The sequence below is a fragment of the Salvia hispanica genome, chromosome 3, assembly GCF_029641045.1.
Source record: "Salvia hispanica isolate PSC_SH4W2 chromosome 3, Shi_PSC_v1, whole genome shotgun sequence".
Taxonomy (NCBI): domain Eukaryota; kingdom Viridiplantae; phylum Streptophyta; class Magnoliopsida; order Lamiales; family Lamiaceae; genus Salvia; species Salvia hispanica.
Window position 1 is genome coordinate 24,341,929 of NC_142694.1, and position 12,773 is coordinate 24,354,701.

The 12,773-nt window shown below is 32.6% G+C and overlaps 2 protein-coding genes, 1 non-coding gene and 1 pseudogene across 3 annotated transcripts; 2 read left to right on the forward strand and 2 right to left on the reverse strand.

The window, feature by feature from the left end:
• Positions 1-4,679: 4,679 nt before the first annotated feature.
• On the forward strand, positions 4,680-5,822 carry LOC125216951 (uncharacterized). Its single transcript, XM_048118742.2, has 3 exons — positions 4,680-5,059; positions 5,146-5,240; positions 5,501-5,822. Exons 1-3 carry the CDS (start codon positions 4,774-4,776, stop codon positions 5,597-5,599), a joined length of 480 nt encoding a protein of 159 aa, XP_047974699.2. The 5' UTR covers positions 4,680-4,773; the 3' UTR covers positions 5,600-5,822.
• A 1,378-nt stretch (positions 5,823-7,200) lies between these two features.
• On the reverse strand, positions 7,201-9,700 carry LOC125212874 (pentatricopeptide repeat-containing protein At5g66520 pseudogene; annotated as a pseudogene).
• A 255-nt stretch (positions 9,701-9,955) lies between these two features.
• On the reverse strand, positions 9,956-11,525 carry LOC125204463 (LIM domain-containing protein WLIM1-like). The gene is made up of 4 exons (XM_048103128.2): positions 11,196-11,525; positions 10,641-10,737; positions 10,433-10,554; positions 9,956-10,359 (listed from the first exon to the last, which is right to left on the reverse strand). Exons 1-4 carry the CDS (start codon positions 11,331-11,333, stop codon positions 10,090-10,092), a joined length of 627 nt encoding a protein of 208 aa, XP_047959085.1. The 5' UTR covers positions 11,334-11,525; the 3' UTR covers positions 9,956-10,089.
• A 1,163-nt stretch (positions 11,526-12,688) lies between these two features.
• TRNAM-CAU (transfer RNA methionine (anticodon CAU)) lies at positions 12,689-12,773 on the forward strand. The gene is given in 2 exon segments: positions 12,689-12,726; positions 12,738-12,773. It is a non-coding gene; the product is annotated as a tRNA-Met (tRNA).

A 12,773-nucleotide genomic window follows, 5' to 3' on the forward strand; every position in this document is an offset into this window, starting at 1 on the left:
CTACTTATTTTTGGGAGTGTTCAGTTGGCAAGACTAAATCTCATGATTAAATATGAATCATGTTTGTTCATAAGATTGACCCCCACAACTTAATCCTAAATGGATAGTCTCATGATAATTAGTCATAGCCTCCCCTCTCCAACTAAAATAATCCCACAACTTAATCCTAGATTGATAGTCTCATGATATTAGTCATGACAACCGAACACCACCTTTAAGTATTCCAATTTATTATTTCATTTTATAATTATGATTAATATTGCTTCAATAGATTGGAACGGTTACAACTAGTATGCCCCTTTTATAAATTGAGTGTACATCCAAGAACAAACAAAGGTTTAGGTGATAGAATTGGAAAATACTAATAATAATTTAATTATCCTTTGTTATGATTAATATTATAATTATTAGCAGTTACATTCTCCTTACAATAACATGTATAGTGAAGCAGTTTTGTCTCATAAATCAGAAACCAATAAAGAGAAAAGTGGAGCATGAACTGAAAAAAGATTTTTTTGCTTTCAAAAGAACCAATGCAATCTAATTTTTAAATAATTCAGAAGATTGCTCGACCAAATTATAGTGATATTAAATTGAGTTTTTATTACAAAAATGTGGACCACTATGAATTGTCATTCGTCTGATCTGAAGACATAAAAACCTAATAAATTAATTAAGCCAAAAATATTAAATCATTGCGATTTTCTTTGTTTTCAGTTGGAAAGAAACCACTTGATCTACTCCTCTTTGTTTGTTATCAAGCTCCCAACCACTAATAATATCACTTTTACATCTGTTAATTCTATGTCATTTATGGATTTTCGTTTGACAATATATTCATCAATTTAATGATAATATTTTCTTATAAAACGAGTAGATAGCTGATATATTTTTTAAAAAAAATTGCAATATATCTTTAATTTTTGACTAACTACAAGAATTATGAGCTCTAATATTGTGAAGCAAAAGAAACTTAAATATTTGTTGAAAAATATGTAGTGAGTCAGGTGTATGGAATTAACCAGTCGTATAAATAAATATCAGACCAGATTCGTTTAATGTGAATCATATTAATGCTAGGGGTCTGAAGTAGGTATACAGACATTAATTTGCAAATATATTAAAGTAGTATCTAATATTCATTAATTAATATATTAGGAACAATAAACTTTCTTCACCAAAATAAGATTCTTTACATCAAATGACCAAAACAACAATTGACATCTTAGCTTATTTAATCTCACTAATAAACAACAGTACTGAATCGTACCATAAATAATTCAAAATTAATTGGAGATGACATTTTAAAATTATTTTCTTGTAGAAATGGATCTCTCAGGCTACACATCACATGTTTTTTAATTTTGGAAATTAATAATTTTGGACCAATGATTAATTCCAATTATTAATAGTTTTAGATCTGGTCCTACTAGGCTTGTACTCGCTTGATGCCATTAAAATTTAGTAGTATGTAGTAGTATAATTAAATTTATTAATATAAATAACTATAATTGTGAAGGCGATGGTACAACTATAAAATTATTAATTTAACCAATCTAGTTTATTGAATGATTGTATAGTGAAAATTACTTGCGATTTTTATTTTTTGGGTGTATCTTAAAAGAAAGGAAACATCAATTTTGTAATGAATTAAAGAAGCACATACACTTTGAAAATAAGCATAAATACAAATGATTGATTCATGGGTCGTACTATCACAATAATTCAATCCTCTAAAATAATCTATGTAGAGTAGGAGTAGCTATTGATGATAAAACCTTTAAATCTTACAAATGTTGTTTTTAAGTACTAAAAATGTGGTAACAAATATGACAATTGTGAATCGAAAAATAAAAGAACGTAAATAGACACGGAATTTACGTGGTTCACCAACGTTGTGTTGACTACGTCCACGGGCAAGAACGGAGAACAAATTGTATTATGACTGCGGTTTTTAGATACAATGATTTCGTACCCTACTTCTATTTAAATAGGTACAAACGAGGAACTGAGCCTAATACAACAATTAAGGTCCAAACAGAAAACATATCATACCGTCAGACCGGGGGCCACTCCGCGCCCCTGGACCCCCAAGGCAAGGGACCCCCGTTTGGCTAGCGACAAATAGTAATGATTCAAGATGTCCTAACAAAAAATTTCCTCTAATTTTATTGTATCTTCTTTGTTGTTGACTAACACCTAAATTTCTTGGCACACTAGTAGCAAAACTATAGAAACGAATATTATTGATGGCTGATTTCAAAAAGAATTGGAGGCATGGGCTAATAGAGCGTTAGAGCTACATGTTTCATGATTAAGATCACATCACCCTCAAAATGGATTTCCTTTTCATTCCTAAAAATATCAATAAATAATTTGTTTAATTATTTGAATCTCAAAACTAGTCAAAGATAGGTCATGCATAATTATTAGAAGCAAGGAGTGCTACATTACACATCAATTGGTGGTGGTGCATGAGCAATAATTAGTGTCTTACTAGATGTGAGTGAAATATGTAAACATAACTATCCAAATTTTATTTTTCCAAAACTTTAGAGAAGAATAAAGAAAAAAGGGGAATTCCTTTTAGTCAATTATTAATTTAGACAGAGAGTGGGGTTAGTTTGTGTTCAACATTTGGGAAACAAAATTAAGATGAAAGTCAGTAAACCAAGAGGGGTTGTTAGTAATATTATTATGGAAATTGTAATCTTGAAAATGGCAGGAAATGTTTGATAAAGGAGGAAGTGACCATGGACAAAACCTGAACAATTTTATAGGAGTAATTTTTAATGTTGTTGGTGACTCATCAATCGATTGTAATCCCACAAAGATAAATGTTTGATCCAAAAGAAAATTCACATGCGACATCCACTTAATTATTGGTGCTTCTTCTTTATGAGAGTATAATTCAAATGCAAGAAATTGAGTGAACAAATGAATTAAAATTTGGTACATTACTTATTCTATGTTTCTTGGTTCTCTTATTATAATCTTATTTGCGATTGGATGTTAGTATAGTTTTTTGTTTTTTGTTATTTGTTTATAGTTTATTGTCTATATATGAACTCAATGCTTGACGTGGCTTAGTTGAAATGGTGTACATTTTGCTGATGTGCTTTTTTTTTTCTTTGTTGATCTTCTTCTACTCATTATTTTGAGTTTGAGCATTTTGTGATCATTGAAAAAAGAATTTAGTATAAATTTATTGATTCAAGAAAGGAGAGGGACAAAGAGAGAAATGAGCGTGCAAACTTTGAGATTTGGACCCTTTTATATTTTTTAAATATAAAAAAAAAATGGCCCTCAAAAGTTTGATTTACTCACAATTTGGGTCCTTTTTAAAAAGGCTTCCGAATATGACCTAGTTATACAAATATAACCAAAGATAATATAATAGGACCACACACAAAAAATAAATAAATACAAACATCACTACCAAGTACTACCAACTATACTCTAGAATAAAGACCAAATATATATGATGCAGTCAATTTACCGACAAGTATAAATTTATTAATCAATAAATAACAATCAAATTGATCAAAGTCTAAGCGTGCATATATATATATATGTAGATATGTTTATAAGATATAATGGTATATTAAAATCAGATTAATTTGTTAGATGCTTTCATTAACACACCAACTTGTTTGTATAAAGTTTTAACTTGCTGCATAGAAAAGATAAATGATTTTAACTAAAAAAGTAAATAGTGTGACATAAAAACATTATGACTCGCATGATTTTAACATTAACAAAAATATTTTTAGCATGTGAAAGGAAAAGGGTTTGCAGATTCATCATTTACTACTAAGTGGTCCAAACAAAGGCATCATTGACTTAACGAAGAGACACTAAATGAACATCTTCTTACATGTTTTTGTTTCCTTTTGCATTTTATATTAAAATATAGTCCAAGCACCCCCATTTTATGACATAACGTGATCTCGTGAGTAAACATAGATCTATAATAGTATAATTATACAAATTGCATTGACCATGCTCAAGGAAGAAAGGATAGCAAATCAAGAGTCCAAATTAGAGCAGAAAATCAACTAAAGCAACTACAAGAAGACAAAACATACCCCACAAATAAAAATTTCATTTTTTTTTCAAGATTTTAATTATAATTTTTTGTATTTTACTATATTGAAAACTATAAAATATATAAACATGCCACTAGTTTTTCCTACATACTCCTTGAATAGGGTGAAGTCAATAACATCAACACCTGCACGTGGCTATTAATCTAGAACCAAAGGGGTAGGGGCTATGTAAATGTGACTGAGAAATTTGATCAATCTAATTCATCACGTTTGAAAATTAGATGGAAAAACCACAACGTTTTGTTAGTAATTATCCTATGATGAAAATTCCAGTTGTATACGTATAAATTTTCAAGTTTTCAAGTAAGCACTGCTGTTTATGATCATTGACGTCCTCGTATGATTTCTTGATTGTCATATCAGATACTACCATTAAAAAAATCGCCCTAAGACAATTGCGAATAAATCAAAATTTCGTGATATTTCATTTTTTCTAATTGAATTTTAAAGTTGACAAATTATATTTGACCAACTTTTTTGTTTTGGTAATTTAGCCAATAATATATCAAGAGGTGAGGTCATGCTCATGATTAGTGCTCTCCTATAAAGAGGTAGAGCCTTGATGAATGAATTTTCACATCTCCCTCCCTTCATTCTTCCTCTATTCTTCTTCAATTCTTCTTCCTCAACAACTCACACAAATAAAAACAATTTCTCAAGAAAAATGGGCAACTGTCAAGCCATTGATAGTGCAACTATTTTGATACAACATCCAAATGGAAGAGTAGACAAGCTTTATTCTACTGTCTCTGCAAATGAAATAATGAAGATGAATCCCGGCCACTACGTCGCCCTCCTCCTCACCACCACCTTGTACTCCTCCTCCAACGCGGCCGCCGCCACTAGTGTAAATGACAAAAATACCCCTCTTCGGATAACGAGGATCAAACTTCTTAGGCCAACTGACACTCTTGCTCTTGGCCATGTCTACAGACTTGTTGCATCTAAAGGTTAATTAATTTGCTAGTAATTCTTTTTAATTTTTTGCTTTTCTTGATCCATTTTATTTAATTTTTTCTCTTTTTTGTTCTTGCAGAAGTGATGAAAGGGCTGTTGGCTAAGAAACAAGCCAAGTTGAAATCAGAGGGTGCTGACAAAATAGAGAAATTAAGCCCACAATTTGAAACTGAGGTAATTATTTCTTCAAGTAATTAATTACAAGATTCATTTACTCTATTATAATGAGTTAGATTATGAATATGTATTATTGGATGATTAAAGAAAGAGGGGATTAGTACACATACAGTTCAACAAAGTGATAATTAAGATGACAAAAGACAGTGATATTAACTGGCCATCAAATTTATATTAGGAACCTGCCAGATAGTTTCAAGATATACAGCTAATGTTTCCAATAATTTTAATAAATATTTTTTTATGATTTATTTCAGGTGAAGCAAGAAAAACAGAGATCAAGAAATAATACAGCAGTATCAAGATCTAGAGGCTGGCAACCATCATTAAAAGCAATTTCTGAAGCTGGAAGCTGAAGTGTTTTTTATTTTTCTCCTTTATTATTATTATTATTATTATTTTTTTGGCCTGATGTTGGATTGAAGATTAATAGTAGTTCAAAACAGGCAAATTCAAGAGGCTTAGTTTTGAAAGGTTAATTCAATGAATAGCTACCTTCTGTGTATATACAACTCTCTCTAATTTCCTTCTGTTTAACTTTAATTCGATCTTCCTATTTTAAATAAGAAGAATTAGATTTCTGGCAGAAATAAGTTAATGTTACCAATATTAACTGCTTAATTACTGTTCTTTTCTTACATATACACAGAATCAAATTATCAGTTCAAGATTGAGATTGTATTATTCTATAGAATGATTAATACTACTCCATATAATTAAGTTAATGATTTCTTAGTAATTATTTTTTATTAATTGACAATATATTAGCTGAACTAATTAATCGCGGACTGCCTACCTCTTGCCTGTTGGTATGGTGCTTCCTCACTGATTTCAGTTTAAAATATAAATATGTAGGAATATAATATCAACAAACTAAATAAAACGTAAATAAAGGAGAGTAGAAGAGTCCTTTATAAAGAAATTCAGTTTATGATTATTTATTTATGTCCAAAGTCGGAGAATCTCATTTTTTTCAGGTGGGACGTCCTTTTAAATTTGTGAAATGAGGAAATACTAAAATAGTATTAAAAATGGGAAGGCAATAAATTGTTTAAATTTCTATTCATTTATCAATAAAAAATGTAATCTTTCATAACCGATCCAAATATGCAATATAAATATATAGATATTACACAAAAAAATGGATGGATAACAGAGAAAACTTAGCAAAATACATTTAACACAGAAAATATTTGGCAAAATACATACTTAGGTCCTTATACTTTAGTCAAAATGTTCATTAGGTCCTTGTACAATTTTTTTGTTTTAATAGGTCCTTATACTTTTCACAATATTTTTATCAGGTCCTCGTACAATTTTTCGTTTTAGTAGGTCCTTGTACTTTTATCATAACTTTCATTAGGTCCTTGTACAATCTTTTTATTTTAGGGATTTTTTTACATTTATCTTGGATAATAATCTAAATTTAATTAAACTTAATGAACTTTTTAATATTTCATTATTTAACTTAGCATAATCTATAAATATAATATCATCTTGTTATCCAATAATCTCAATAAGTTGTAGAGAATAATAAAAAGATTAACCGTGATGATTGAAGATTAAAATCGAAGTTTTTTTAGAATAACTATCCGAATTTTCAATTGATTATTTATATTTATATTGAAAGATACGTTTCCTGAATATTTATAATTATAAGATAAGTTAAATGATAAAATTAAAAGGTTCATTAAATTTAATTAAATATAAATTATTATCTAAGATAAAAGTAAAAGAATATCTTAAAATAAAAAATTGTATAAGGACCTAATAAAAGTTATAATTAAAGTATAAGGACCTACTAAAACGAAAAAATTGTACGAGGATGTGATGAAATTTATGAGAAAGGTATAAGGACCTATTAAAACGAAAAAATTGTATGAGGACCTAATGAACATTTTGATTAAAGTATAAGGACCTGAGAATATGTTTTGCCGAAAATATTTCATAAAGTTGGAATCCAATGGACACTCACCCTGTTGATTGATATGATATTACTAGCAAAACAATTAATTTGCCAAACAAGATAAAGAATTTAAAACAGCTTATGTACATATATAAACTCTGCCTCTCAAAATCTTTTAAGAATTACTTAAAACATTAATCTACATTGAGTTCATCCACAAAGAGCAGAATGTGTTTCTTGTCATAACATTCTTCAGTGGAAAAGCACAAAATTTCAAGAGCAAGCTTAATGCAGTGATAATGTTTTTCAATCTACCTTTGGTTACTGCACAAGATGCCCTTTTCTCGATTCACTGACCGTCGTTGTAAACGTGCCAAACAACTCATAGCATCATCTATGAAGCCCAGATCACGAATATTGTTCGTCACTCCACAAGATAAACATTAATAACTTATCACCAATTAGGAAAGTTTTCCCAGTCACCAATCTTGCTGAAGTGCAATAATTCTCCATTTCTGATGTTAGATAACCGAGTACTACCAGTAGTCGTTGCACGAACACTTGCCTTGTCTAAAGGTATGGAAACGAGCACGATCTCTAACTATGATTTCTCTGTAATAAACTTTGGAGATGGCCTTCAGAAGAGCATGGCAGTCCTCACATGTCCTCAGATTCTTCATTATTCGAATCGAAGCACCAGAAGCAGTATTCATCAGCCCATAAGCAATTGCTAGCTTCTCACTATGCCAAGCCACCGCTTGCTCTCTATCCTCCTCACTTAGATCAAACGAGACACGTGTGGCATCAGCAGCATAACCAACTCTTTTCAATATCTCACCCAACTTCTCCCGAATCTCAGCTATCTGAGGATGAAGCACATCAGAAACTCGGAACTCATGCACAACACCGTCCACCTCTATCCAACTACATCCGATATCTGCTGGATTCTTCTGCCTTCCCATCATCTTCCGAACTTGAGAGACTTTTCCCCATTTACCAAGAGAAGCATACAAGTTTGAAAGCAGCACTTTAGTCCCAGAGTAACTACCACAGTCGAGTTGCTCTAAATAACTGATTACGCGCTCTCCAAAACTCAGATTCGAATGGATTCTGCAGGCACTGAGTAAAGCCCTCCATACAACCACATCGGGATTAATAGGCATGGGCTTGACTATTCCAAACGCCTTAGCCAGATAGCCAGCACGGCCAAGCAGATCGACATAGCAACCATAGTGCTCAATCTTTGGCACGACCCCCCACGAACTCTCCATGCTGTAAAATATCAACGAGCCATGCTGCACAAGGCCTGAATGGCTGCATCCATTGAGAACCCCCAAAATAGTGATATCGTTAGGTTTCAGCTTCTCAGATAACATTCGCTGAAACACGCGTACAGCTTCCTCGCCACGCCCATGGATAGACAAACCCGATATCATACTAGTGTAGTTGTGAATGTCTCGTTTCGTGATCTTGTCGAAAACAAGATACGCACAATCTATCCTCCCACACTTGGCATACATATCAATGAGTGCTGTCATAGTCTTAGAACTTTGCAAAGCCCGATTACTATCGATATAGCCATGGATCCACTTCCCTTGATCGAAAGCCCCGAGATTAGCACAGGCAGAGAGAGCACAGACGATAACAGATTCGTTAGGGTTGGATTCACGAAACATGTCATGAAAATATCCGAGGGCCTCAGTGTACATTCCAGAGCTAACGAAACCCGAAATCATTACAGCCCAAGAAACATCATTTCTCAACGGCATTCTCCGAAAAGCCTCACCTGCTTTAAACATATCTCCATTCTTAGCATACGCAGACACTAAACTAGTCCATGAAAACACGTCTCTTTTAGACATTCCGTCGAACACCTCACACGCATCATCCACCCTAGCAAAAGCAGCATACATACCAATCAAAGAGTTAGCCACGTATAAGTTCAATAAATTCCCATTCTTTGCCGCCATTCCATGAACGACCTGGCCACACAAAACCGTATCTTGATGAGCGCAGGAAGTGATCACGAAAGTGAATGTGTACTCGTCTGGTTTCGCTTGAGCGTCTATCATTCGACGCAAAAGATTGATGGGCTCTGAAGAGTTCCGGAGCTTCGAGTAAGCGCGCATCACGAGATTCCATAGCAGAACCGGCGGGGGCGGTGAAGACCGATGGTTATCGAATAAGATTCTCGCGGAGCTGAGGCTCTTGGAGTGAAGATAGCAGTGAATGAGCGAATCAATCAAAGAGAGGCGCGTCGATGCAAGTGATTGGAGGATGATCTGCGCGTGAATCTGCTTAATTTGAGAGATTCCGGGGCGTTTGCTTAGTAGCTGAGAGATGAATCTTCCGGAGATGTGAGAGACTGCAAAGGGTTGCATCTAATTGATTTCGGAATGGCGGGAAAATTGTGCTCGATTGCATCAAGAAACCCACTTTAATTTTGGTCCCAACTAAGAGAAGATGGAACCCTAGTTCCCAATTTCGCTGAATTCGGTAGCGATGGATTTCGCCGACGATTTTCCGCTGCCGGAACCACCGAGAACCCCTATTCAAATTTAACTAAATTCGAAATTCATTTTTTTATTTAATCTGAAGATTTAATTTTTTAATTAAATTCGAAAATTCAATTCAATCATGAGATTTTAATTGTGTAAATTTCAGTTTTAAGTATGTAATCTAACATTTTGATGTAATTTTCAATTTAGTTGTATCATTCTTATTTCAATAAAAATCTTATTTTCAATGAGTTTAATTAACAAATAGTAGTAGTAATTAAACATAAAAGAAATAGTACATGTATGTCTAAACAGCAAAGTGTCATGAATGTGCTAACTATTTAATGTAGTTTAAATGAACTCTGAGATCCCACACAAGAAGCCAATTCTTACTAAGAAAAATTTTGTAGGATATAATGCAAAAAAACCACAAGCAAATGCCTCATGGAAGAGTTTCTTGATCTAAGGCCATTGGTGTAGCTTCAGTCTGGACGACGTCGTGAAGCAAGCTCGGTTGCGTCCCATTTACCGCGGTAGATGGATCGTATCTGTCCAATTTGCTGAAGTTGCCCTTCTGCATGAAGAGCTGCGCGTGGTGATGCCTGCAGTAGATGCGTTGCTCGTGTGCAACGTAGTTCGAAGGGCTTATCACACACCTGCCGTGGCTGCACTTGAAACAAGCCTTGTGGTACAGCTTCTCATCAACTGCTACCTACACAACATGACACATAAATCCATCAACATTTTTTGGATGAAAACCATTGATAAATGATAACAATTAATACCTTTTCCAGAGGGTATACTTTGTTGTCGCAAGCAATGCATTTATCTTGAGTTCCTGAAAACAAATTTGACATTTTTGTGTTCAGCTCAGTAGATCTGTCAGTTATAGCAGTTCTTGGAGCTCCTGTAAGAGAAAAGCAAACAATGTTAAGTATCATTCAACTATTGCATTTTTGGATGTGGAAATTAGCATGAAATAGGCTTGATTACCTTTAAAGCTCTTACTCAAGCTGCCGGTCCTCTTGAATAGCTGATCGAAATGAGGTTTGCAGTACACAACGCCTTCATAGGAAGAGTAATTACTCAGCTGAGAACGAGAGAGTGCACTATAATGAGAAGGCAAAATACCAAATACACAAGGGAAGATAAGATGCTAATTGAATTCTATATGGAGTACTTCTAAGTGCCTTAATTTGTACAGCTGGACAGATATTAGTAACATGCTGTTTTGGATATATAAAATCAAGTTATTGATATTCAGACAACGGAATCAGATGTAGATTTTTTAAGAGTTTATACATATAACCAAATTGCAACAACTGGATCACTTAAATGTAAAAAAATCCAGCAAAGTTATCATCTTTGAAATCATGATCTATCCAAAAACAGTTCTTGAATGAATCAAGCATGAGTTATGATGCATAAAACATCAAAAGGGCTTCAAAAACACCAACTTTCTTACACACCAACACCAACACCAACAAAAAGAGTGATTGTTTGTATAATTAATGGAAAAACAGCAAAAGGGTGTGAAAAAAATCAAACCTTGAGGGTGCCTTTGCAGTGGTGGCATCTAAAACAGAACTTGTGATAGACCTTGCTGTCAGCAGTGAGTTCTTCCACCAAATACACTTTTTTTTCACATACCTTGCATTTCTGCGTTGTCTCTCCATAACTAACCATATTTCTTGATTTATTTCAGTATCTTAATCAATCCAAATTCTTTGATCTTGATGCTTGCAGCAGTAGCAACCAATAAAAAAAACCAAAAGAATACCAGAATTCAGAGAAATGAATTCTTCAAAATTCTCTCTCTCCCTCTTTTATATATTATCTCATTGAAGTCTCATTTGAGTCATATACATATATATTTTGAGAGGGAGAGAGAGAATATGGATGTACAGGTCAGAAAATTTTCAAATTAGTTTTAGCTGTCCATAAGGAAAGCTTTTCTGTAAGAATGATTGGTGATTTGAATATATTTATTTGATTCTCTAATCATATTGATTTTTTTAAAGAAGAATGGTTTTTAAATCTTAATTAATGTATTTATATGATAGGAGTATCTTATTTTGGATAGAGATAATCAAATTTAATTGAATACATTTATTCAAAAAATCACATTAGTGAAATATCAAAACTATGCATTGATTTCTTTTATGAAATCTTATTTTAATACGTGATCTGAAATTCATGTGAATTCTAAAATTAATTATGTAAATTTTTAATACATAGTTAATATAGTAGTAACAATAAATAAGCTTTGGATTCTAAAATCACAATTTATTTTGATTAGATTGTCAGATAATCAATAAGATTTTCATAATTAATCAAAATTAAAGTATAGTTTGATTATGATAAAGACATTTGTCTCTACACTATGACCTTTTTAATTTTTAAATGAAGAACTTTTTTGGTTGATAACTGGCGAGGCTAGTTTAAGAGATTCAAAATAATAATTAGGTCGTTAGCCACTAATACGGACATACGGTTGATAAAAATTCACTTTTTTATTCCTAAAATCAAATTCTTCTCTTTTGCCTTTTTTTTTTTTTTTTTTGCTTTTTTTTATCATGCCTTTTGATATTTTATAAAGATCATCTACCAACTATTTGGTCTCTCATCTGATTATTGTCTTTAATCACTTTCATGGGATTAAAAGTCAAGGGTTGAGCTTAAGCCTTAATGGCATGTAAGAGAAAAAAAATAGTTTAGCTTAATAGGCTTTTCAATACTTTTCAAATCGAGGCTTATGTCATGTAACTACAAAAAGAATACATGTCGATTTTATCTCATCATTTTAAGACGATTATTCAAAAATATCCCAACTCGTGTATAAGCAATTAGTACCAAATACTAATAAGTGTATTTTCTCCGGGTTAAAACTATCTTTTAAATTTTTTCAAAAATTATGATTTTGATGGCTAATCCACATAACCGTGTTTCGATCTTGAGCATAAAATGAACAGCAGGGAAACAGTAATTTCCTAATTAATTGATTGTCTATAAATTACTTGTATTCATACATATAGCATATTGGGGTGGTGGCGCAGTTGGCTAGCGCGTAGGTCTCATAGCTTTAGAGAAATCCTGAGGTCGAGAGTTCGAGTCTCTCTCACCCCA

Bases quoted from the DNA above. Each gene is read 5' to 3' on its own strand.
- LOC125216951 (XM_048118742.2), top strand. From the start codon at position 4,774: ATGGGCAACTGTCAAGCCATTGATAGTGCAACTATTTTGATACAACAT. The intron at 5,060-5,145 runs GTTAATTAATTT...TTGTTCTTGCAG, and splicing joins CAGACTTGTTGCATCTAAAG to AAGTGATGAAAGGGCTGTTG. The intron at 5,241-5,500 runs GTAATTATTTCT...GATTTATTTCAG, and splicing joins GCCCACAATTTGAAACTGAG to GTGAAGCAAGAAAAACAGAG.
- LOC125204463 (XM_048103128.2), bottom strand. From the start codon at position 11,333: ATGGTTAGTTATGGAGAGACAACGCAGAAATGCAAGGTATGTGAAAAA. The intron at 10,738-11,195 runs GTTTGATTTTTT...TCTCGTTCTCAG, and splicing joins ACTGCAAAGGCACCCTCAAG to CTGAGTAATTACTCTTCCTA. The intron at 10,555-10,640 runs GTAATCAAGCCT...TTTCTCTTACAG, and splicing joins CTTGAGTAAGAGCTTTAAAG to GAGCTCCAAGAACTGCTATA.